The 23,722-nt window shown below is 42.4% G+C and overlaps 3 protein-coding genes across 5 annotated transcripts; all 3 read left to right on the top strand.

The window, feature by feature from the left end:
- The first annotated feature begins 798 nt into the window (after positions 1-798).
- On the top strand, positions 799-11,756 carry dhrsx (dehydrogenase/reductase (SDR family) X-linked). 2 transcript variants are annotated; one of them, XM_020652349.3, is made up of 7 exons: positions 799-960; positions 7,614-7,721; positions 8,106-8,174; positions 9,645-9,746; positions 9,830-10,037; positions 10,140-10,347; positions 10,575-11,756. In XM_020652349.3, the coding sequence occupies exons 1-7, from the start codon at positions 861-863 to the stop codon at positions 10,755-10,757; spliced, it is 978 nt and encodes a 325-aa protein (XP_020508005.1). In that variant the 5' UTR covers positions 799-860; the 3' UTR covers positions 10,758-11,756. The 2 variants fall into 2 exon arrangements, with proteins under 2 accessions (XP_020508005.1, XP_065808094.1); XM_065952022.1 differs by lacking the exons at positions 7,614-7,721; positions 8,106-8,174; positions 9,645-9,746; ... (1 more) ...; positions 10,140-10,347; positions 10,575-11,756 and adding an exon at positions 4,256-6,630 and having other exon boundaries at positions 826-960.
- Positions 11,757-12,286: 530 nt separating this feature from the next.
- Positions 12,287-18,014, top strand: LOC109997736 (histone-arginine methyltransferase CARM1-like). Of its 2 annotated transcripts, none has more exons than XM_065952069.1 (14): positions 12,287-12,423; positions 12,883-12,991; positions 13,132-13,257; positions 13,336-13,469; positions 13,559-13,663; positions 13,752-13,862; positions 14,719-14,896; positions 14,971-15,061; positions 16,172-16,253; positions 16,662-16,747; positions 16,841-16,930; positions 17,030-17,167; positions 17,289-17,378; positions 17,567-18,014. In XM_065952069.1, exons 1-14 carry the CDS (start codon positions 12,322-12,324, stop codon positions 17,589-17,591), a joined length of 1,467 nt encoding a protein of 488 aa, XP_065808141.1. In that variant the 5' UTR covers positions 12,287-12,321; the 3' UTR covers positions 17,592-18,014. The 2 variants fall into 2 exon arrangements, with proteins under 2 accessions (XP_065808141.1, XP_065808142.1); XM_065952070.1 differs by having other exon boundaries at positions 17,289-17,420.
- Positions 18,015-18,220: 206 nt separating this feature from the next.
- Positions 18,221-23,430, top strand: cnot9 (CCR4-NOT transcription complex subunit 9). Its single transcript, XM_029280872.2, has 8 exons — positions 18,221-18,381; positions 21,074-21,253; positions 21,328-21,443; positions 22,039-22,148; positions 22,459-22,568; positions 22,661-22,759; positions 22,837-22,928; positions 23,038-23,430. Exons 1-8 carry the CDS (start codon positions 18,364-18,366, stop codon positions 23,204-23,206), a joined length of 894 nt encoding a protein of 297 aa, XP_029136705.2. The 5' UTR covers positions 18,221-18,363; the 3' UTR covers positions 23,207-23,430.
- The last annotated feature ends 292 nt before the right edge of the window (positions 23,431-23,722 follow it).

The raw sequence follows: 23,722 nt of genomic DNA, 5'->3' as shown, positions 1-23,722 counted from the left end.
CTTATTTATTTTTACTTTTTTTCTTATAATGTTATTCTATTTTATATATAATTTTAACTTTTTTTTGTAGAAGCTGACTCAGGGAGAAACGCACAAGAATTGTAATGTACCTGTACTTGTCCTGTATCTATGGAGGACTAAAAGTGCCAAAATGAAATATATAAATATATAATTAATGAAATCATTAAATGTGTCATCAAATATTTTATATTGGAAATAAATCAACAAATGTATAAATAAATATATAATTATTTGATTAATTAAATGCATGTGTTATTAAATAATTATATATTGTTTTATACATTTGTTGATTTATTTCCAATATTAAATAATTGATGACACATTTAATGATTTAATTCATTATATATTTATATATTTCATTTTGGCACTTTTAGTCCTCCGTACCTGTGCAAAGGGAAATAAACATCTATTCTATACTACTGGATGGATGGATGTATTTTTAAATTAAACTTTTTTTAGTGTTACTTATATTTTAAAGTGAACTTCATTAACCTTGGTGTCTGAATATTTAATTGTGAACGCTGGTTGCAGGGGCCCCCTGTGAATATTTACGAGGGCCCCCGCAGCCTTTAACTGCAGCCTCAGAACAAAGACCGTGTTCATAAACAGCAAGAGGTTAGAAAAGAGAAAATCCCCAGAAAAAGATATCTTTGTTTTAGATGCTAATCCGCATCGGAATTGGCATGTTTCCTTTGCTGTGACGCATTTGGGGTTTTTTTTCCAGGGGGGCGGAACCTCGGGTGGACTAATCCCTTTTCAGCAGACTCCGAGCCGGACTTGTTATCGTGACGCACAGCCGGACTCGTCGCAGGAAGCTGCTCGGTGGGAAACAAGCGGAGATGTGGCTTCTGTCGGTGCTGCTGCCTCTCCTCAGGCTCTACCTCTGCGGGGCCAAAGTGCTCTTCTATCAGATGTTCTACAAATCGTTCAAACTACCAGGTCAGCTCTTTTTTTACATCATATTTATCTCTTACTGTCTGCTCGTATGTGCCCCATTAAATCAGCATTCCGCCTTGCAGAACCCCCTTTAGAAAGTCGTCAATTTCCAAAAAACAACCTATTCGTACTAAAACTGAGAGACTTATTTGAAAAAGGAGTCGATATTGTCACAAAAATATGTCCTCTGATTAATTCGGCATACATAATAAATAGCTAAGACGTTAATAAATTGGTTATTTTAATATTTTAGATGAATAATGTGCAGCTTTTCTAGGAAATGTGACAGTTATGGAGAGAAGTACTGCCAGTCAAAGAGATGATATGTGTAGGATAGTATCTCTTATTTATTAGTAATGTGTTTAAAGATGAATAGATAGCAGAGATGATGTTTTTTAGAGGGTGATTAAAACGTTAAATTAGAGATATTCTGAATGGAGTTTGGTGTGCGCTGTCAGCTGATCTGTTTTGACAGCTCACACGTCATCAATCAGTCACAGTTCATCTTAACTTCCTTTTTTTAACACTTTAACACATCCTTTTAACTTTTCAGACGTTCAAAATAATAATTAACTGTTTAAAAGATTACGTTACGCTAAAATAAATCAGCGTTTAATTCAAATGAACTGAACCAGATGCTTCATCAGCGAATCTTAACGCTTTAGTTTTAGGTAATGATAATTTAAACCAGTGAAGAAAAAATGTTCCAAGTTCGTTAAATATCATTGTATTGGAGAGGCTGCTAGCTAAGTGGTGGATTCATCATTCAGAGTTATATATTCATTCGTATATTTCATCTATGTTCCTACTTTTGTACGTTCACAATAGCTAAAGTCCAAAAAAAGTGTCTGTTTTCATGTACTGCTCCTCCTCGCTCCCTCTACGCTCTGAGTCCGTCAGCTGCACTCTGTTGAGCCCACACTGTTAGACCCCACGTGGGCTAAGTCTGCTCTGATTGGTCTGCCGATCTGCTCTGTCGTTATTGTTCAGTTGCTCAGCACGAGTCTCGGAAATTTCAACATGAGCTGCTGGGCTTGCCACAACGAGCCAATTAGATCAGTGATCTCACACTGACAAAGACGTCACACTGACACATTTTTTATCAAGGGGGGCTAGAACCGAGCGTTACATGCAGCTAATGCTACAGCTAACAGGAGGATGTAGGAGAAGCTGCGTTTCCGCGGACTTTGAATTTTTGCACATAGATGTGCCTAAACATGCACAGGACACTTGGAAAACACACTAAAGAGCAAATAAAACCAGAAAAAGAAGAATATGGGACCTTTTAAAAGAGAGGTAAAGAAGCAGTTTCAGGGTTAAATTACGTCACTCCTTGGTGGAGATCTGTGGGCTGGGAGCCGAGCTGCCAAATCTAGCTTGAAGAGTCCTTCAGTGTGTTTTGTACAAAAGTTTTTTAAAAGGAGACAAATTATCCACAGATCTCCTCCTCTAGAATACTGACATACCCAGTGATTTAAAAACACAGAATGAAGCATATGCACAGAAGATCTGTGGGATGGGCACCGAGCTGCAGCTGATGTGCCAATTTCCACATACTCCGTCAGCGCCATTCCCTGCCACTCTAGTAAATGATTGTGGTTCCACAGCGAGTGCAGCAGTCCATCTCCGGAGCGTGCCACTCCGCTTTGCACGGTTAGAACAACGGGACTTCTCGACCCTCTCAAGTGATGTGAAAGATTTGTTGTTCCTCGTCTTGGTTTGCACTGACCAACAACATGATTTGAACACCGTCTTAATCAGCTCTTTTTAATGAATGATGTGTGTTAGCTCTTTGGTCAACGTGTGTTACTTAAACCTCCTGTTCTCCGTTTGATCGATCGATGACGTGTAAAAATGTCCAAAGTTTCTCATCGTGATCAACACACTCTCTGCGTCAGTTAGGCTAAATTAGTCTCTACTCGGCATCATGTGCTCTGGAAATCTAGAGATCGGGGATATTAAAGTGGATTGTTAGCATGAAAATAATTCATCACGGTCACTGTGTGTGGAAATTTTGTGGTTTTTGAATATACAAGACATTAAAAGCGTCTCATCAGACTTTGGAAAACACTGATCGCCTTTTCATGCTGCAAACAAGTCAATGATTGATCCAGAGAACGGTCATCATAATAACTTTGAGCAAAGATGATGAAGAGTCAAAGTTAATAAAGGTCAAGCATGCCGAATGGACTAATCCAAGCCGTAAGATGTGATGGAGTTTTGATAAGCTCACACTGGAGTGTTAGTGTTTATGGTTTTATTGATGGAACTTTGTGATTGCATTTTGAATCCCTGAGCCAAGAAAAGATTTCTGTGAAAGCCAAAGAAAAGTTAGTTTGTCTTCACACAAAGAGGCGACTGTGTTCAGATGTCGTGTGTTTTATACTCCTTTCATCGCTCAAAGGATGCAGGCGGTCTGGAAATTCCTAAATTACAGTTACTAACAAGGAATATTCCACATGTTTACGATTCAAAAGTTCCACTTTGTCAGCCTGACTATTTTTCTTTTTGAAGTTGAGCACGTCATCGTTGTTGACAAAAATTACATCATTTGGGAATTTAAGACAAAAATCCCTTGTTCAAAATATTGTCGCCGTACTCGCCGTAGGGGGGGACAGGCAAGGACGTTTCCAGAGGGGTGGTGGCATTGGCCCCCCCTGAACTCTTATTGGCCACCCCAAAGTTTTTTTAACTATGATTGGTCATTTGTTTACCAGAAGTGGGACTTGATGATGCAACAGGCAGCTCATGGTGTGCAGACTTTTGTTTGCAATTTCTTTAAATCATTAAACTTGTGACTTTGGGGGTAAGGGGCAAATGAATGCTCTCTATTCATGTGCACACAAACATCAGGCCATCCCTGCGCAAGTCAGGGCACCAGTTGGGTCACCCCAGCCCAAAAGGTCTGGACACCCCCCTGGGGACATGGGGTTCCAGACCCCCCAATCCTTGAAAAACAGAGAAACAGATTAGCTGCTTTTGTCTTTGACAGATTAGCCATTTGTTGCCTTAACATCCATCAGGCAACAGAAGAAATGGTAGTTCTTTACTAATACTCAATTTTACAATAACTGAAACAGAAAACATAATTTTTTCCTGTTTTTACATCATAAGAGGTAAATAAATAATTGTAAAGAGTGTTGTAAGCGAAAACATTGTGGACATTTGGGAGAGCTTAAACAGGTTCCTTGTCGGCATGTTAATGTTACAGAAAGATTTGAGTACCGTCTCTAGTTTTGAAAATGTCTATCATGTGTTTATTAACATCCACAAACATTTATTTCACTATTCTTGTTAGGTACTCAGTAAGTGAAGTCAAACGATGGAGGGTAAAAGTTCAGGACCTTCGTGCTCCGGCCTCAATCTGGTCGCACACCCTCGAGCCAAAAGCAAAGTGTGGAAATACTTTGGCTTTGACACGGATGCAGACGGCTGCATTCTGCACTGGAAACGGATTTACTGTCGAGTTTGTATGAGTCAGATTGCTTACTCTGGAAACACATCCAATCTGTCGTACCACCTGGAAAAGAACCACCCCGTCGAGTTCAGTGAGTTTGTGAAGAGCAACGCTGATCCGATGCGTGGGGCGTTCGCCTCGGCGTTCTCCAGAATAAAGACTGAACCTTTAGTTGTACACGTCCAGCAACAGCCGCAGGACTTAAACTTCAGGCAGAGCTTACACTACGAAAACAGACGACACAATGAACTGACCAATGCTGTTGTTAACTTCATCTGCGAGGGATTGTACCCTGCATCTGTTGTAGAGGAGCGTACCTTCAAGACCTTAATGACTACCATTGACCCCGGGTATTCTCCTCCAAGCAAAACCGACCTGGCAGCTAAGATGCTTCCTCAGATGTACAAACGTACCCAGCATGTGGTCTTTGGTGAGCTTGCCAGGGTTGTGAACTGTGGCGTGACTACAGATCTTTGGCAAAGTCAAACCCAGAACCGAACTTACATTTCTCTCTCTTTGCATTCAGTCAACTTCAACAGTACAACTGGATTCTCAATGACGGACAGGTGCCTGAAAACCTTTGAGGTACAAGAGGACAACACAGCCGAGAACATCACCAGAGGGATGTATGAAGCCTTTGTCGAATGGGGGATAACCCATAAAGTCGTCGGTGCCACCACGAATGGGTCATTGGACATCGTCAAAGCGTGCTCGCTCCTGGAACTATCTGTGGAAATGCCGTGTCTCGGACATACCGTCAATCGAGCGATGGATGAAGCCTTCCAGCTGCCGCAAGTAGACAGCTTTCTGGGATGTTGCCGCAAACTTGTCGATCACTTCCGAGAACCGGCGATGTATCTGCTGAGGGACAAACAAAGGCTGCATGGCCTCGCTCACTGTGCACTCATCACGGACAGGGGGAGGACTTGGTTGACCACATTGGCCATGTTGCAAAGGCTGAAAGAGCAACAGGTTGCTGTTACTGCGACACTTGTGGAGAGCTCCAGCAGCCATCATTCCAGCTTTGATAGTCGCCACTGGTCCTTGTTGGAGGGCTTGATCGGAGTCCTCCAGCCTTTCAAAGTTGTCGCAGACATGATGAGTTCGTGCAGGTACCCGACCATCAGCATGGTCCGTCCAGTGCTTCACATGCTGCTGAACACTACCCTCAAGGTGAAGGAAGGGGACCTCAAAGAGATCAGCATGACCAAAGAGGTCATCTCAAAGGTTCTATCAGGCACCTATTCCCAGAATTCACAGCTCTCCCAAGAGATCTCAACATTCCTTAATGTCGCTACCTTCCTGGATCCACGGTACAAAAAGTTGCCCTTCCTGTCGGCTCAGGATCGCACTAAGGTTGAGAACAACATCATTGAAGAGGCTAAAGCTGTCCTTGAGAAGCAGATTGCAGAGCGACCATGCTTGGATGAGTTCTCCTTGGTATCCGACGAGCCACCAACCAAAAAACCAACGAGAGAGGCTTCATCCAGTAGCGTTTCCCAGGACAACCCTTTGGCGGCCATATTCTGCCAGTCCGATTCAGACCAGAGCCATGAGGAGCTGCATGCACAGGTCATAGAGGAGCTGAGCAACTACAAATCCCAAAGAGTCCTTGGTCTGAATGAGGATCCCTTACTGTGGTGGTCCAGTCACGCGCCTTTGTTCCCAACGCTCCCAAAGGTGCTCCAGAAGTACTGGTGTGTTCCCCCCATGAGCGTCCCCTGTCACAGGCTGTTCAGCTCCTCGGGAGCAGTCCTGTGTGGGAAAAGGAACCAGTTATCTCCAGCTCTGGTAGATCAGCAGGTCTTCTTATACGAGAACTCAAGGAACTACTATGAGCCTGAACCCTGTGAGGACGATTCAGACGGAGTATCGCAGGGAAACTCAAGTCTGGGTCAGCCTCTGGAATGACTATGTGCTTAAAACTTTAAAAGTGACTCACTTAAATAAGTAATCACTTTAACAGGCGTTAGGATGAAAATGTAATGGATCAATAATATCTCACTTTATTGGACTGTTTGCTTATTTTCTCTAGATGCTTTATTTTGAAATAATTGTAGAAGATGGACGCTGATCTTACATCTATGCATTAAAAAAATGCTTCTTCTTAGCCTTAAGGTCGGGTTCAGGTAAGAAACATAACAGCCATAATATCTTTATAACAGACTAAAACTCTACAATCAAATGTTCTTAAAATAAATTCACGTTTGACTGTTTTTCCTTCTAAGGCCTCTCTGTATGTTTTGTCTTCAGTATTTCCATCCTCTTTAATTCAGTGTTTTTTTTTTCTTCAATACATTTTGTGCTGTGCAAGAAGGATAAAACTAAACAATGTTTTCCAGGTAACCCCCGAAGTTTGGATTTTTATTACAACAGTAGTGAACTTTTTATGAAAACAGATGCTGTTCATTGTTTTTCCATAATTTAAAAAGTTGATTTAGCTCTTTAAATGGATAAAATGTGTTAACCTGGGTCCTTTTCTTTGTTTATTTCTTCATTCTGCAGCAGGTTAAACAGGTTGTAATGTCTGCAACATAATCCTTGATGGATCAGCGTGTGTCCGAAACGTTGTTTTTGGCCCTGTGGTTTAACCTTGTAGGACACGGGAGTTGTTGATCTACCGCTGCCTAAACTGTTAGTTTATGGTGTTGTGAGACTTTGGTGTTTTATAAGCCTACACCTGTAACTGGTGCAAGATAACAAAACTAAAAAACAACCCGTTTAGGCAGCGGTAGATCAACAACTCCCATGTTCTGTCAGTCTGAGTGTGTTCAAACATTAAAGAAAGGATCCCTGCAGAGAGACGTATTTAAGTTAAACCACAAACAGCTGGGACATCACTTTCTACAAACACACCACACTACATTCAGAAAAACTCTGATTTTACCTCACAGGACTCAGGAGTTGTTGCTCTACCTCTGCTTTCATTGGTTCATTTTTAAGGCCCGAGCACACAAGGTTGCGAGTACCCTAAAGGAAGGATTATTATTGCGATATTTTGTTCCTCAGACATTTCGCGTTGAATCCAAACGTATCATTCAGTAAACAAGGCAGAGGTAGAACAGCAGCTCCCATGTCCTGCAGCTCTGGTGGCTTCACAGTGAGCGACCTGACGGATCTTTCTGGAACGTAAAACTTGAAATAAAAAAAAAAGAGTTGCACAGTGTTCTCACCCCGTCCCGTCTCTCCTCCCACACAGTCTTGCCAAAGCAAAATGGAAGGGTTGCCATAGTGACGGGCGGGACCAGAGGAATGGGTTTTGAGACGGCGAGACACCTGGCACGCCTGGGCATGCATGTTTTCATAGGTACGCTCTCGACCAATCACATGCCTTCTGACACCCTTCTTCCTTCTCTTGATGTGTTAACAGATCTGTGCAGGTCGGCTTTTGATTACAGTTTCCTCCTCATCTCAGTGCAGATAAAGAAATCAGTAAAAGTCTCCAGTTGTGCACCGTACATGTTTAAAGATCCTGTTTTTATTTGAAGGTGGAGTCAGTAGAAATGTTCCTTTCAGCTTGTACACAAGCGTGCACAGATTCAGGCTGATTTAGTTAAACATCTCACTGATGCATGAATCATTAGGAGCTCTTCACGGGTCTGGGCGGGCTTTGTCATGTCAGTGTAGGATGATGATTTAACGATGGATTTCTGCTGGACTTGTACCCACCTGTGATCTTCATCACCTCCAGTTGGAAACGAGAGAGAGGAGGGCGCCGCGGCGGTCAGGACGATTCATGAAGAAGGAGGCGAGGGGAAAGGTAAACACCTGTCTGTCTGTCCATCCAGTCAGAGCATTAGACGGGACGAAAATAATATTTAAGGAGTCTTGGAAGGCCGGCTGTGGACGATTAACTAAAAGTTTGTCGAGAAAAATCCTTGAATTGATCAAATTTATCATATTTTTTTAATTTAAGTCTCTGAAGGAAGAAATAGTAAGCTGTCAAATATCTGAAGGGAATGACTTTAAACACAACGATAGTTGGATTTTTTTTTGTAGAAACTTAAAAAACAAGCTTCTTAAACTCTCCTTCATTACTGCTGTTAACCGTCCACTCTCTCCTCGCCCTGGAACGAGTCAAGTCTTCGGGCCAATGAGCTGAAACCCTGACACACTGAATCTGTACAAAGTGATTCAAACGACGTGTGACTGAAATCAGAGTTAGATTAGACTCAAGGAGGCAGCGGCGTGAAACACAGCAGAGTCGTTGTTTCAGTCCCACTGACATATCGCTGTAAAGAGCGGTCTGTTTCCAGTTCGGGGACGAATTGTGAATGAAACGCCGGCAGCAGATGTTCAGACAGAAGTCTGTGAAAGGTCAAAAAGGGTGAAAAGAAAATACACTTCAATATGTTGTTCTACACACACATCCATTATTCATACTTCACTATAAGGGAGTAACTTCCAAGAGTTGGTCAGCAGCCCCTGGTGGACCTTAAGGGTACTGCATGCTGGGAAGTGCAAACCACAATCACAAAATGTGAAACACTTAAACCAAGAAGACAAAATAAATTAACAAGATGAGAAGCGCTGAGACGACTTGACATCCTGCAGAACGCTTGAAGCCATCGGCAAACAAATCTGCAGAGACCGGACATTCACTGTTTTCAGGTGGATTCCACAAAACGGACAAACGGATCATCCTGTCACCACTAACCCCGTATAACTCGTTTCACAAACTCTGTCCACCTAAACCTGAGTGATCACTCACTCATTCACCAACAGGTCACTTCCAGCATTCTGTACATTTCCTTTTGCTGCGACATTCTCCGGTTTGTGAATTTGTTTTAGGACTAAAAATTTGTCTCAAGCTTTGCAAAAGTGTTTCCCACTTTGTAAGTTTGGTTTGCACTTCTCAGCCACCGTACATCAGAGGTCACTAACACTAAACCAAGACTTGATAGAGATCCGATATTTGACTTTTTGCACTTCTTTATTTTTCATTAAACGTCGGTATGAGAAAGTGTTTGCATCATTAAATGTCCTGAGCTCTTATTTTGAAGAGAACTCTTCTGTGTGATAAAAACATGTTGTGAAATCCGTCGTCTTAGTCTTGTAGTGCGATTAAAGGTTTAGTGGGCTGAGGAATATTTTGAGTCTTAAAAGGATTAACATACTTTGAGGCCGTGTTGTGTTTGAAGGATCCTAGAGAGAAATGGAGCAGAGTTCAACACGAGTCCTGCTCGCTCTGCATCATGACTCATTCTCACCTCACTGTCTTCTTTTACAGCCGAGTATGTTTACGTGGATCTGACGTCGCTGAAATCTGTCCGTCAGTTCGCTCAGATGTTCAAAGACCGAGGACTCCCGCTCCACCTGCTGGTTAACAACGGTAAGACACGCCCTCGTCTGTGTCTGACGCTGAATTTCTTTGTTTTGGTGATTAAACTTGTAACCTTCTCTCCGGTCTTGTAGCCGGCACCATGCTGGTCCCTGAGCGTCAGACGGAGGACGGCTTCGAGTTCCACTTCTGTCTGAACTACCTGGGTCACTTCCTGTTGGCCAACCTGCTGCTGGACGTCCTGAAGAGGTCGGGGTCGCCGGGCCGCTGCTCCAGGATCGTCAACATGTCGTCTGCCACTCACTACGCAGGAGTCATTCACATGGACGACTTAAACAGGAGGTACTTCCTGAAAACGTTGACGTCTAGGGCATTTATATGGTTGGTGGTTATTCTTTGAGAAAATTAATCAAATGTAACCCCGCCCCCTCTCCCTGTCTCCAGGAAACACTACAGTTCCCACGGTGCCTACGCTCAGAGCAAACTGGCTTTGGTCCTCTTCACCTACTACATGCAGGAGCAGCTGAACGCCGGAGGTCACAACGTGATCGTGAACGCCGTTGACCCCGGCATGGTGGACACGGCGCTCTACGACAACCTGTGGACGCTCGCGCAGATGCTGAAGAAACCAGTGGCCAAAATCCTCTTCAGGGTACGTTTTTATTTACGAGACACTTAACCCCTATCCCTTGATATTAATTAAAGGAGCAGTATGTAACTCTGAAACCTAGTGTTTAAAATGGGTACTGCAGTCTAAATTCTAAACATTAGAGAGCTGTCTCCCCCCCCGCCCCCTCCTCTCTAGAGTCCATGCTCACGCAGGTTGCCATGTCCTGGACACTGAAGCCTCTTTTGCTCCTTCTTTCCTCTCCTCCTCAGACTCCAGCAGAGGGCGCCTCCATCACCTTGTTCGCCGCCGCCTCCTCGGAGCTGGAGGGGGTGGGCGCCTGCTATTTGTACAACGGGGAGAAGAGGCCGTCTGCAGACGCTTCGTACGACACGGAGCTGCAGGCCGAGCTGTGGAAGAAGAGCTGTGAGCTGGTGGGGCTGCAGCGAGCCTGAGCGCCCCCGTACACCAGTCACCTGTGCCTTAATTTAAAACATTCAACACTGAGGTTGATACCTGCTTTTTAATCATGCACTTAAACATGCAGCCCAGATTTTACATCAACATGGTCATAACACCATGATTCATTATTACCCTGAACAGCACTGAGTAAATACAGAATGCACTAAATCTCATGCAGGACTCGAGGAGAAGGAGACTGCTGCAAAAGTAATATTTAAAATGATTGTTGTTATAGCTTAGAGCGACGATTAGTTTGCTTTTTTAAACATTTAAAAGCTGGTTTAAAATATGAAGACGCTTCTCTGCTGCAGGTCAGTGTGAAACTAAAACAAGTGAGGCGATATGCGTCATCTCGTTTGACTTTTTTAAACATGATCTTCAAGCATACGTCCGTCCATCATTTCATTTTTTCTCCTGCTTAACCTTACACCTAACGAGAATGTCTTTGGACTGTGGGAGGAAGCCGTAGTACCCGGAGAGCCCACACATGCACCGGGAGAACATGCAGACTCCACACAGAGAGGCTCCTGTCAGTCGGGGATTCAAACCAGGAACCTCCTCGCTGAGAGGGGACAGCCATAACCACTGCACTGCTGTGAAGCCCACTTTTAAATCATGCAGATTGATCAGAAAAAACCCTTTAAATCCTGAACGGTGCCTTTTTTTTTATCGCTGTGAGATGAATGTGTCTGTTATAAATGTCACATAATGAAAGTGATGTCTGCTGTGAGAGTGATCGATCATGTCGTCTGACATTCTATCAGTATTAAAAGAGTTTTGAAGTATTAATGTGCAGTGCAGAATGTGCTGCCTTCTTTCTGAAGAAGAATCAAATGTTTGATTTATTGATATTTGTTTGCATATGAATTGTTCACTAAGAAGTCGACTGTCAATTGAAAATCTTCTTGTTGTTCATTTTATCAACAGAGGAAGACAAATGTGAAGCAGAGTGTTTAAATCACGAATAAAACAAACGACTTTCCCTCAAACCATCCCGTCTGTCTGTTGATTCATTTATTTATCTTTACTATAAAGACATTAAGTACAGAGGCACAGAGGTGTCTATCTTGGTATCCATCCGTTATCTTCTAATTCTCTGAGGTCGAGGGTGCTGTGGAAGCAGGCAAAATAAGTTGCTCCCAACGTCCCTCTCAGGGGAGGAGGCGAGGCTACACCCTGGACTGATCGCCAGCCAATCACAGGGCTGACATACAGAGACAGACAACCAGCCACTGTATGTTGAATGTGTGCTCTTGCAGTGACGTTTTGTATCCAGCAGTGGGAGTTGTTGTTATTTGAAACAGACTGACCTCTCACCATAAATTCTAAGATGAAGTAAAGACTGTAAAAAAAACTCAAACTCAAAACTTATTTGAAACTAAGTTTGATGATTTCTAAAGATGTGTTGGAAAACAGAAACTTCAACTAGAGCAGCTGGCTGAATGTAAAGTTCAGTGTTTGTTCTCCTTCTACTACTAGCTTCTTCTCTCCTCCCCTTTCCTCCTCCTCCCTTTCTCCTCTCTCCTCTCCTACAGCAGCTTTCTAACACTTTGAAGAATGGAGGAGAGGAGCGAGGAGTCGTCCGTTTTCTCTGTGAGGGTCTTCACTCTGCAGGAGGAGACAAGGCGAGAGGAGGAGGACATGGAGACTCATGAGGAGGTAAAGGAGGGGCACGACTTCATAAGACTTCATCAGATGCATGTTAAGAAAACAGATTGAAAAAGATTTGGAATTGCTTCAGAAGATGTTTCCAGTCTGCAGCAGTGAAACAGGGTGTAATGTCTGCAACGTTTTCTTTCAGGGCAGCAAATGCAACCGATCGATGCTCAACCACTCACAAGCTTTTGACAACATTAAAAGCTCCCTGAAGCTCCATTGCTGCTTTAACTGAGGAGGGAGCACTTCTACACAGCTTAGAAGTGTAGTTTTGCTTAAAAGCTTAAAATAGAGAACAAAATAGGTCCCACAATGGAGCCCTGGGGGACACCTTACGTGAAGCATTAAGACAATCGGCAAGAGCCCAAACTATGCTAAATTGGGGCCCAGATTTAAAACACTATAAGCGTTGACTAGACTGTAGTTTGGTTGTGAACCTGTGTGTTTTTGTGTGCTCTGAAGGAGGTGATCGGGGGGCGGCAGGTCAGAGTGTGCAGACAGCGAGGAGAGGAGGAGCTCACTCTTCTCCTCACATCAGGACCAGAGGCTCTGCAGCTTGTTGTGCAAGATGGTGGGTGCAAACAATAACACATCAGCAAATTCAGAAGCTCAATATGGTGCAGAATGGCTTCTCTGTAGTTACTCTAGGCTTCCGTATTTTAGAGCTTTGTATGTGTGTGTGTGTGTGTGTGTGTGTGTGTTTTTTTGCAGCCAGTAGAGCATCAGTTTTCCAGTTTACTGTCTCCACTCAGACAGACTGCTGCCAGGTAGGAGGTCAGTCCTTCGTGGTCTCTGTCGGCAAGCTGAGTGTCCTGCTGCAGTTCAAAGCCCCGTCAGGTTTGTACAGAACAACATCACGTTTTACTGCTTATCATCGGGGACTCAAACACGCAAATCCTCCTTTTGATTCTTCAGATTTGAAGAAGTTCCAGCAGTTAATGAAGAACCGGGATGATGAAGAGACGAAGAAAAGACGTGCAGAGAGAGAGGAAGGAGGAAACGAGGATGCAGAAAGGAGTCTTATACGTACCTCCTATCAGGGATACCAGGTAACACACTCAAAATTTCTGACTCTACAGGCGGGGATGACAAAAAAATGTGTAAGAGAAAGTTCATTATTGTGTGTTTTTGTGTGTAGTTCCACAGCTGCTTTTCCCAGCAGCAGAGCCTCCTGCAGGACTACCCGAGGATCGCCACCTACCACAGAGCAATTTTAGACAACGAGACAGACTTCAGAGACAAGGTCGTTCAAACAGGCTGTGCTGCCTGCAACATGATGATGATGTAGTTTGTGTCCACTCAAAGTTGTTTCTCGTCGTGTCTCTCTGTAGGTGGTTCTGGATGTGCGTTGTGGTTCTGGTATCCTGTCTTTCTTTGCAGTCCAGGCTGGAGCGAGCAGAGTGTATGCTGTAGAGTCCACACCTCTGGCCAAGTTCACACAGGTCTGTGTTCCATCTTCCTCACATTCTGGACACAGAAATGGACTTTCTGGGGTCTCTGAAACACTGAATTTCCCCCCTCAAGTTTCAGAGAGTGCTATTTTGTGTTTGTTGGCCGTCAAAGAGAAACCACAGCAATGCACACTCGCGCACACACAGAGCAGCCTACATACATCCCGTGCAGAGCGTGGCATTCTGGGGAGTTAATGGGTTGAGGCAACATCTGGCGCGGAGTTCAGCAGGATACGGGCCTCACAGAGATGCTGATGCACATCAAACTGAACATATAAGACGATACAAAGTGTCCGTCTTATGTGTTATTGAATATTAGCACCAAGTCCATGAAGAGTTTCCATCCATGAACTCTGATAGTTTGATCCCTGTTGTTCTGGTAAACCCCCAGAAGAGATTTCTTATTGTCTGTCGATCCAAGCTGCAGTTCGTGTGGTCACCACCGCTGCTGCATTGTTTCTGCAAAGACAAAAAAACTCCATTCAATTCTGAGGTTCAACCAAAATTGAATGCGTAATGTTTTTCAAAGAAGTCGTGGTTAAAATCAGAATGTTTCCGTGGCGTTTTATTGCAGAGGCGAGATGAAATCAATTCAAGACGATGCAAGTCGATACTAAACATGACGACCCAGTAAAGCGTGTCTGTGTTGGACGCCATGCTGGATGTGCTGTCTCACCCTAAATCATACATCAATGTGGTTTGATTTTTAGCAGAATCATATCAAAGTTTAAAACTCAATAATAAGGGATCCTTCCTTCCTCAAAACAAGAAAATGACATAAATATATTCAGCAGGAAGAGAGCATCAGAACAGCATTGACCACATCCTGTTCCTGTTTCCTGCACAGATCCTGGTCCAGAGTAACGGTCTGTCTGAGCGGATCAGAGTCCTGGAGGGGGAGGTGGACGAGGTCATCTGTCCTGAGAAGGTGGACCTCATCATCTCTGAGCCGATGGGACACATGCTGCTGGGGGACAGACTCTTAGACGGCTTCATACGGGCCAGAAAGTGGCTGAAACCAAACGGTACGAGAAACACGTCGGAAACTTTAGAAATCGACAAAGAAGCGATGACGAATGTGTAAATTTAACCCCTTCAGGTCTGATGTTTCCCTCCTGTGCTGATATTCATCTGGCTCCCTTCACCGACGAGCAGCTCTACTTTGAACACCACGCACGAGCTGCTTTCTGGTCTCACACACACACACACACACACACACATACATGTTTACACAGGCATACATCCATGCATGAGGACACAAACACACTGCCTCCCTTTCTCTCTCTCTGTCTCTCTCTCACTCGCTCGTTCCCAGCTTGACCTCAGTCAGGCGTGTTTCCTGTCGGGTGTAAAACGCTCGGGTTCAGTCCAGTCCTGACTCAGACCCACTATGAAATGGACTGATATGATCTGTTACAGGGCGATAAGTTAGGACTTAGAACGCTGCAGATACAGAGGATGGGACAATCAGAAGATTCATGAGTCTATGCATCATCGTCATAGAATCTTAAAATAAAATGTGTACCATGGTTTGCACAAATCTATTGATAATAAAGTTATTTTCTTCTGGCCTTTATTGAACAGGACAGCTGAAGAGAGACAGGAAACGTTGGGAGCAGAGGGAGAGAGATGACATGCAGCAAAGGGCTGAGGTCAAACCCACGGCCGCTTCACCGAGGGCTGTAGCCTCCATACATGAGGCGCGCAACATAACCACTAGGCTAAAGCAAACCTTGCAGAATATGTTTGCATGCGGTAGTTTACCTGTAGCGTATCAAATCATGGCATCATATCGTATTGAATCATGTAGCATCTCATTTTCTGATCCCATCGCATTTTATCGCATCAGGTTGACTGCCGTCCTGTCGTATTGAAGTTTTTTCCTCCATGGAAACCAGGAAGCGTTCTTCTTCTTCTTCTTCCACATGCAAACAAAACATCCTCTGTTATGTATTTTGTTTGTACACTGTGCACTTGTGTGTGTGCGTGCGTGTGTGCGTGCGTGCGTGCGTGCGTGTGTGTGCGTGCGTGTGTATGTGTGTGTGTGTGTGCGTCTTCCCGCTCCACCTCTATGTGCAGGTCAGGCTCAGTCAGCCTTGAGGAATGAAGATAAACTGTAAACTGATGTAGTTCAGCAGAGGGACGAAGATGAGATGAGGAGCTGTACACTTTTTCAATCTGCTTCATGTCATCCTTCAAAGTTCTGCACACATAAGAACCACACAACAAAAAGACCAAACTCTGTCAGACCATGTCGAGCTGACTGTGAGTAACCTCTGCCTTCATGTTTCTGTGTGCAGGCAGCAGAGAAGTTTCTACGGGGTCAACCTGAGCGCTCTGCACAGCCCTGCAGTGGACGAGTTCTTCAGGCAGCCTATAGTGGTACAGATAGAAACACAACTTTATTGAAATGATTCTGTGACAGAGAGGACATCCCAAAGACTGTTAATGTACTCAACATGTGCAAAATAACACATCAATGCTGTACAGGGTCTGCTAAAACCCCTTCAACTGAGAACAGGCTGTTTCTGTGTCTGTACCTTTAAATATGTAAATGAGCTGTGTCTGACCACGCCCCCCTCTCTGGAAGGGCTTGGGTGTACTCGGTGCTTTCTTGCTCCATGTCCTATTGTTTACAGTGAGAAGGCAGACTCAGAGGGCAGAACAAACACCTAGCTGTGGGGGAGGGGCTACTGCCCTTTGTGATGTCATGAAGGCAAAATCTCCAAATAAATCCACCCGTTCAGTTTGATTTTATTTTTAAATATTCTCTGTTTCCGTCTCTTTCAGGACGCGTTTGATGTGCACGTCCTGATGGCTCGATCCGTCAAACACAGCATCAACTTCTCGGAGGTTAAAGAGGAAGATTTTCACAGGTTGGATACAAACAGACATCAGATTATGTGTCCTTTTGAAGAAATGTGTGACTGCAGGAACACTTGATCAAACTGTGTGTGTGTTTCCTGCAGAGTGGAGATTCCCTTCGTGTTCACTGCGCTGCAGTCGGGTCTCGTTCATGGGCTCGCCTTCTGGTTCGACGTGGCTTATCTGGGCTCCAAGTGAGGAATACACGACTCTGACTTCATTTTAGTTTGAAATATAATCTTTGCTGCATTCATGCTACATAAAGAAAGGTGTGTCCATCCATGTGTGTTCAGGTCCACAGTTTGGCTCTCCACGTCTCCCTCGGAGCCGCTCACTCGCTGGTCTCAGGTCAGATGTTTGCTGCAGACGCCGCTCTTCGTGAAGCTTGGACAAACTCTGTCAGGGTCGGCGCTGATGATCGCTAACAGCAGGTACACGCTGCTCTGGAATCTCTGAGTCTTACATTGCAGGTTTGATCTGTTCATCGTGGTAAAACTCTCTTTGAAGCTCGTTTTTCAGTCGTGAAGAATCATTTTCCTCTTCATGCTGCAGGCAGAGTTATGACATCACCATCACAGCGACGGTCGACCAATCAGGCTTCAGATCTGGAAACATCCTGGACCTCAAGAATCCTTTCTTCAGGTGTTCTCTCTCCTACATTTAAAAAAAAACAAACATCACAAGGTGATTTTCATGTCTTTTTTTTTTTTAACTCTACAATCTGCAAACACATTCATTCTTTTTTTAAGGTAATGTTGTTTGAAAATCACAAAGATTAGTTTAATCATCTAAGGTTTTTTTTTTTCCAAATCCCAAATGTAACTTTGCAGGATGCCATGCTGGTTCAACAGCTGAAAAACCTCCTTGGAAGGCGGGTTCTTCCTCTCCTCCTGGATGAACGGAGGTAAAACTGCAGGAAGAGTAGCTTCCTGGAAGAGCCACAAGAGGGCAGCAGAGGGAAGAAAACATCAACTGTGAAACATTTTCATGTGAAAGAGAAGTTTAAAATTTTAAAAAAGGGATGTTTTTCTATTTGTTTACAAAATTTAAATGATACAATTTGTATCTCCTTTTTTGATCCAAACGCCCTTTTTTTATCATATAATTTAAAAAATAAGAATGTTTCTGTAATCCTGCAGAGTTGTGTCATTATTTTCACCATTCATAAAGCAATGGTTCTCAACTGGTGTTATTTTTTATTGTTTTATTTTATTTATTCATTATATTTTATTACGAACAAGTCAAATGTGTATTATATTGAAATTGGCTTTTTATTTTTTTTATTTTATACAGATTTTTTTTACATTTATTTATTCATTTTCATCTATTTTTTAATCGTTCGAAATAAAGAAGAAATAATAATAATAATAATAATAATAATAATATCAAAATTACCGGCGAATCCATCATTTCCGGTCCACACTCCGTATCCAGCAGGTGGCGGTAAAAGCACCTGAACTATGTTCGTCGACAACCAGAGAACACCCGAAGAAGAAGAAGAAGCAGAAGGAACAGCAGAATCTTCTGTGTTTTCATATGAAATAATTCTGATTTAATTCTAACTGGAACACTGAATAAATAAAAGTAGAGGCGGTTTAAAGGGAGCTTTATTTTGTAGCGGAACAGGATGTTGGCGACGGGAGCGGTGAGTAAAGACAGCTGTTAACTTTTAAAAACAGCTAACATGAGCTAACATGCTAACAGGAAGTTCCTACTGTTTATTTTCATTTATTCAGACATTTATTATAATTTAGAAAATCAGAAAAAAAAAATATTCAGAAACATACAAAAAATAAAAAATATTCAGAAACATACAAAAAATAAAAAATATTCAGAAACATACAAAAAAATAATATTCAGGTACATACAAAAAAAATAATATTCAGAAACATACAAAAAATAAAAAATATTCAGAAACATACAAAAAAATAATATTCAGGTACATACAAAAAAAATAATATTCAGAAACATACAAAAAATAAAAAATATTCAGAAACATACAAAAAATAAAAAATATTCAGAAACATACAAAAAAATAATATTCAGGTACATACAAAAAAATAATATTCAGAAACATACAAAAAATAAAAAATATTCAGAAACATACAAAAAAATAATATTCAGGTACATACAAAAAAAATAATATTCAGAAACATACAAAAAAAATATTTAATATTCAGAAACATACAAAAAAAAAAATATTCAGAAACATACAAAAAATAAAAAATATTCAGAAACATACAAAAAATAAAAAATATTCAGAAACATACAAAAAAATAATATTCAGGTACATACAAAAAAAATAATATTCAGAAACATACAAAAAATAAAAAATATTCAGAAACATACAAAAAATAAAAAATATTCAGAAACATACAAAAAATAAAAAATATTCAGAAACATACAAAAAAATAATATTCAGGTACATACAAAAAAAATAATATTCAGAAACATACAAAAAATAAAAAATATTCAGAAACATACAAAAAATAAAAAATATTCAGAAACATACAAAAAAATAATATTCAGGTACATACAAAAAAATAATATTCAGAAACATACAAAAAATAAAAAATATTCAGAAACATACAAAAAAATAATATTCAGGTACATACAAAAAAAATAATATTCAGAAACATACAAAAAAAATATTTAATATTCAGAAACATACAAAAAAAATAATTAATATTCAGAAACATACAAAAAACAGAATCAGGGAGAGTTTTAAACTTTAAATAGATCTGAAAGGTTGAAATAACTTATATTTTTAATGATATTCACCAAACTGAGGCTTTAAATGAGAGAATAAAGTTAATTTAGAAACTTTAAGACATTTTAATAAGAGTTTAATGTTCATGAGAATAAACATTTGATGTCCTGATGTTGATATCAGATATTTAAGTTTTCTCAAAGTTTATTTATAGAGCAGATTTAAAAAAAGTAACAATAAGTCTGCTCAGGTTTAAATATAAATATGAACTCTGTCAAGTCTTTTAGAAATCAACGTCAACTTTATTGTCTTTACATTATAAAGCATTATAAATGGATGAATGATCAGTACGCAGTGATCGATGATGTTCTGTCTCTGCAGAATCGTCCACATCACGATGCATCACAGTGAGCGTCTCTAACATGCTCACTGTGTCAAACTCACATGTGTCACAAACATAGCTGCCAAATGAATTGGTCTCCCCACACCCACACCATCAGAGCTCAATCTCAAGGCCATCTCACGCAGCACTGCACAACACACACCCACTCAACTGCCACTTCACCACGATGCCCTCCGGACGCAGGTACAGGTCCCTGTTGTGCAGGAGGGCTCGATATGGCAAAAGCCTGGCGCCTGCAGCTATAGCAGCCCTCAACAAAAGGCCAAAATAAAAACTGTCTCTATATTTGTCTGCATGTTATCTTGTTGTGTTTGTCCATCTGTGATTATCTGTTGGCGTGCTGTCCATAACTGTACTGTGAAGTGGAAAAGAATTTCCCCTTGGGGACAATAAAGGAAAGTCTAAAGTCTTATTCATTTTAACCCCCCTACTGAAAAGTCCCGCCCCTCACATGGACTGTTTAACTCTTAAACTGTTTCTGTTCAGCTGCTTCAAACTGTGGTACATGTAAAGGTAACTTCACAGCCGTGATTCTGCAGGTGATAGAGAGAGAATGTAAATAAACCTTCACCAGGTGTGTTTCTCTCAAACTAGACTCTGTGAAGGTCCTCAGAAGGATTTGTAATTTGTAATTTATTTCAAGGATAGCCCCTTGAGATGCATCATCTCGTTTACAAAACATAAATGAATCATCATAATACCAAATCAAAATGAAAGGTCAAAACGTAATACCAAACATTTAAACACAGAGACACCCACACCACAAACACTCACACTTAATGCTCCCTCAAGCCTAGCCACCCACCATCCAGCCAATATTACACAATCAGAAAAAAGAGAGAGAAAAAAAGAAAGAAAGGAAAATCTCTGCAATAACATACATGTAAAGGTAGAGGTAAAGCTGTGTACACACATATGCACCATATAAATGCATGTACATATATGCATACACACTATACAGTACATACACACATAGTGTACGCAACATTAAGGCATAAGGTACAGAACAGTTCATGTAGATATGAGGTACACAAGCGCAAGCAAGAGAAGGATGTTTTCATAACAAATAACCGTGATGCTTCGTCCAACACGTAGTTCAGTCTGTCTGCTCAGCTGCTTGCAGTGCTGAGAGGACTGTAAACACAGAGGCAGAGCACCCTCTGCTGGACAAACCACGCCATGACACGATTTCTCAATCACTCTGAATTATTGTTTTCTCTGCAGGCTGTGACCTCAGCTCTGGCTCAGGTGGACAGAGAGAAGATCTACCAGTGGATCAACGAGCTGTCCAACCCAGAGACGAGAGAGAACGCCCTCCTGGAGCTCAGCAAGAAGAGGGAGTCCGTGCCCGACCTCGCCCCCATGCTGTGGCACTCGTGTGGAACCATCGCCGGCCTGCTGCAGGTTAGAAGAATCCATACTGTGATACTCTTTAAATGCAGCACGTTTACACCAACGTCGTTTCGTCACTGCTTCAGGAAATCGTCAACATCTACCCGTCGATCAACCCCCCGACGCTGAGCGCTCATCAGTCCAACAGAGTGTGTAACGCCCTCGCTCTGCTGCAGTGTGTGGCCTCCCATCCAGAGACGCGGTACGACACACCACAGCTCTACCGTCTGTGCAGATGAAGTGTGACCTCACCACACATTCATGACTGTGATTCTTTTAAAAAAATATTTTTATTGAAAAAAATACAAAACGATACATCCAATCACAGAAATACAATTTACTGTTTTCCTTTTTCTTTTCTTTTTTAACATATATGCATGTACACAGTGACATATACACATAAAAACGAAAATAACCAAAAAACAAAACAAAGCAAAACAAAAACACTCTGATAAGAATGTAGAAGAAAATAATTATATTAAATTACAGAGTAAAGTGTAATAAACAATGAACAACCCCCCCACCCACGCCCCCACTCAGCACATCATGACCAACACACATATTAATGGTTATTTATGCAATACAGTAACAGGCACACATTCAATCGGGTAGTACCTCTAAATTAGTGAAATAGGAAATAAAGTGTTGCCATTTGTGGAAAAATTTGACTACATCCTCTCAACGTGTATTTAATTTCCTCAAGTTAAAAAAAAAAACACGATGTCTTTGAGCCACTGGGAGATAGACGGATATTTAGCAGACTTCCAATGCATGACTGTGATTCTTGTCGTCCTCAGGTCGGCATTTCTGGCTGCTCACATCCCGCTCTTCCTCTACCCGTTCTTACACACCGTCAGTAAAACCCGACCGTTTGAATACCTCCGCCTCACCAGCTTAGGAGTCATCGGTGAGCAAAAAGTTTTCATGGGTAAAGTGTAAATCTTGTTTTGACAACCTCAGAGCGGACAGAGCTGCACGTCCGCCCTGAGATCTCAGACAGCCCCACTAGGGGGACCCAGACCTCAGGTTTGACCACTGCCTTAGAGTCTAAAGGACATCTACAAACTCCCTCCTTAGTCAAACCAACATTTCAAATCTGCAGATTTTCTGATGAACTATCAGATAAACACAAACCCATTGGATTCAAACGAAAGTTTAAATGCATCAAATGTAGCGTTACGTCTTTAACGAGTCGTCTCATTGGTTCTTGTCTGCAGGTGCTTTAGTAAAAACAGACGAGCAGGAAGTGATTAACTTCCTGTTGACCACCGAGATCATCCCTTTGTGCCTTCGCATCATGGAGTCGGGCAGCGAGCTCTCCAAAACGGTACGTTACTTTAATTAAGTGACATAATGGATAACAGCTTTCTTATTGTCTGTTTTTAAATTTGTTCATTTATCGATTTTTTGTGGTTTCAGGTGGCGACGTTCATCCTGCAGAAGATTCTCCTGGATGACACGGGCCTCGCCTACATCTGTCAGACCTACGAGCGCTTCTCTCACGTCGCCATGATTCTCGTCAGTTTGTCACATCTCTGGGTTTGTTTTTGTTTCTGGTTGATTTTGAAGCTGACGATGTTTGAATCATGTTTCAGGGTAAAATGATCCTCCAGCTGTCCAAAGAGCCGTCGGCCCGCCTCCTCAAACACGTGGTGAGGTGTTACCTCCGCCTGTCCGACAACTCCAGGTACACCAGTCAATCAAGACGTTTTTTTTTTATCTCTGACACGATGCAGGGAACACCATAGTGCAACACGTGTGTGTGTGTGTGTGTGTGTGTGTGTGTGTGTGGGCAGGGCCCGTGAAGCTCTGCGTCAGTGCCTCCCCGATCAGCTCAAAGACACAACGTTCGCCGCCGTGCTCAAGGACGACACGACCACCAAACGCTGGCTGGCCCAGCTGGTGAAGAACCTGCAGGAGGGTCAGGTGACCGACCCGCGGGGCATCCCCCTCTTAACGCAGTGACCCCTCCTCCGCCTCCTCTCCGCCTAAAGGAAACCAGCACACACCTGCCTTGGGGACAGAGGAGCTCCGATCATGACGGACGCCTCTGTTTCTTATCAAAGACTTTTGAAAACAAAGATGGCGTCTCTGCGGAGTCAGAGCGCCTGAGACGTTTTCTGCCGCTGATCAATAAACTGTCGCACAACAACAACAACAAAAAGCGCCTCTGGTGTTTTATTCTGTGAGTGTGTGTTCATGACGTGCGTAAGTCATGTTGTGAGGTGTGTGTGTGTGTGTGTGTGTGTGCGTGTGTGTGCGTGTGTGTGTGTGAGAGTGAGTGAGTGTGTGAGAGTGAGTGTGTGTGAGTGAGTGTGTGAGTGTGTGTGAGTGAGTGTGTGTGTGGGTGTAACCTGAGCGTGGAAGCTGAGCTGCTGCTGTGGATTATTAATGTGTCAGAACCTGAGAGGGAAGAACACACATGAACACAATCTGAAGATCCACACAAACGTCTGAGTGTGTGTGTGTGTGTGTGTGTGT

Source organism: Labrus bergylta, chromosome 24 (assembly GCF_963930695.1).
Source record: "Labrus bergylta chromosome 24, fLabBer1.1, whole genome shotgun sequence".
NCBI lineage: Eukaryota > Metazoa > Chordata > Actinopteri > Labriformes > Labridae > Labrus > Labrus bergylta.
This window is presented reverse-complemented; position numbering and strand designations above follow the sequence as displayed.

What these genes read in the sequence shown, in the direction of transcription:
- dhrsx (XM_065952022.1), top strand. Translation starts at nt 4,280, where the DNA reads ATGGAGGGTAAAAGTTCAGGACCTTCGTGCTCCGGCCTCAATCTGGTC.
- LOC109997736 (XM_065952069.1), top strand. Translation starts at nt 12,322, where the DNA reads ATGGAGGAGAGGAGCGAGGAGTCGTCCGTTTTCTCTGTGAGGGTCTTC. An exon ending in GCAGCTTGTTGTGCAAGATG is followed by an intron (nt 12,992 to 13,131) that starts GTGGGTGCAAAC and finishes GTTTTTTTGCAG; the next exon opens with CCAGTAGAGCATCAGTTTTC. An exon ending in CACGCACGAGCTGCTTTCTG is followed by an intron (nt 15,062 to 16,171) that starts GTCTCACACACA and finishes TTCTGTGTGCAG; the next exon opens with GCAGCAGAGAAGTTTCTACG.
- cnot9 (XM_029280872.2), top strand. An exon ending in GCCTCCCATCCAGAGACGCG is followed by an intron (nt 21,444 to 22,038) that starts GTACGACACACC and finishes TGTCGTCCTCAG; the next exon opens with GTCGGCATTTCTGGCTGCTC. An exon ending in CACCAGCTTAGGAGTCATCG is followed by an intron (nt 22,149 to 22,458) that starts GTGAGCAAAAAG and finishes TCTTGTCTGCAG; the next exon opens with GTGCTTTAGTAAAAACAGAC.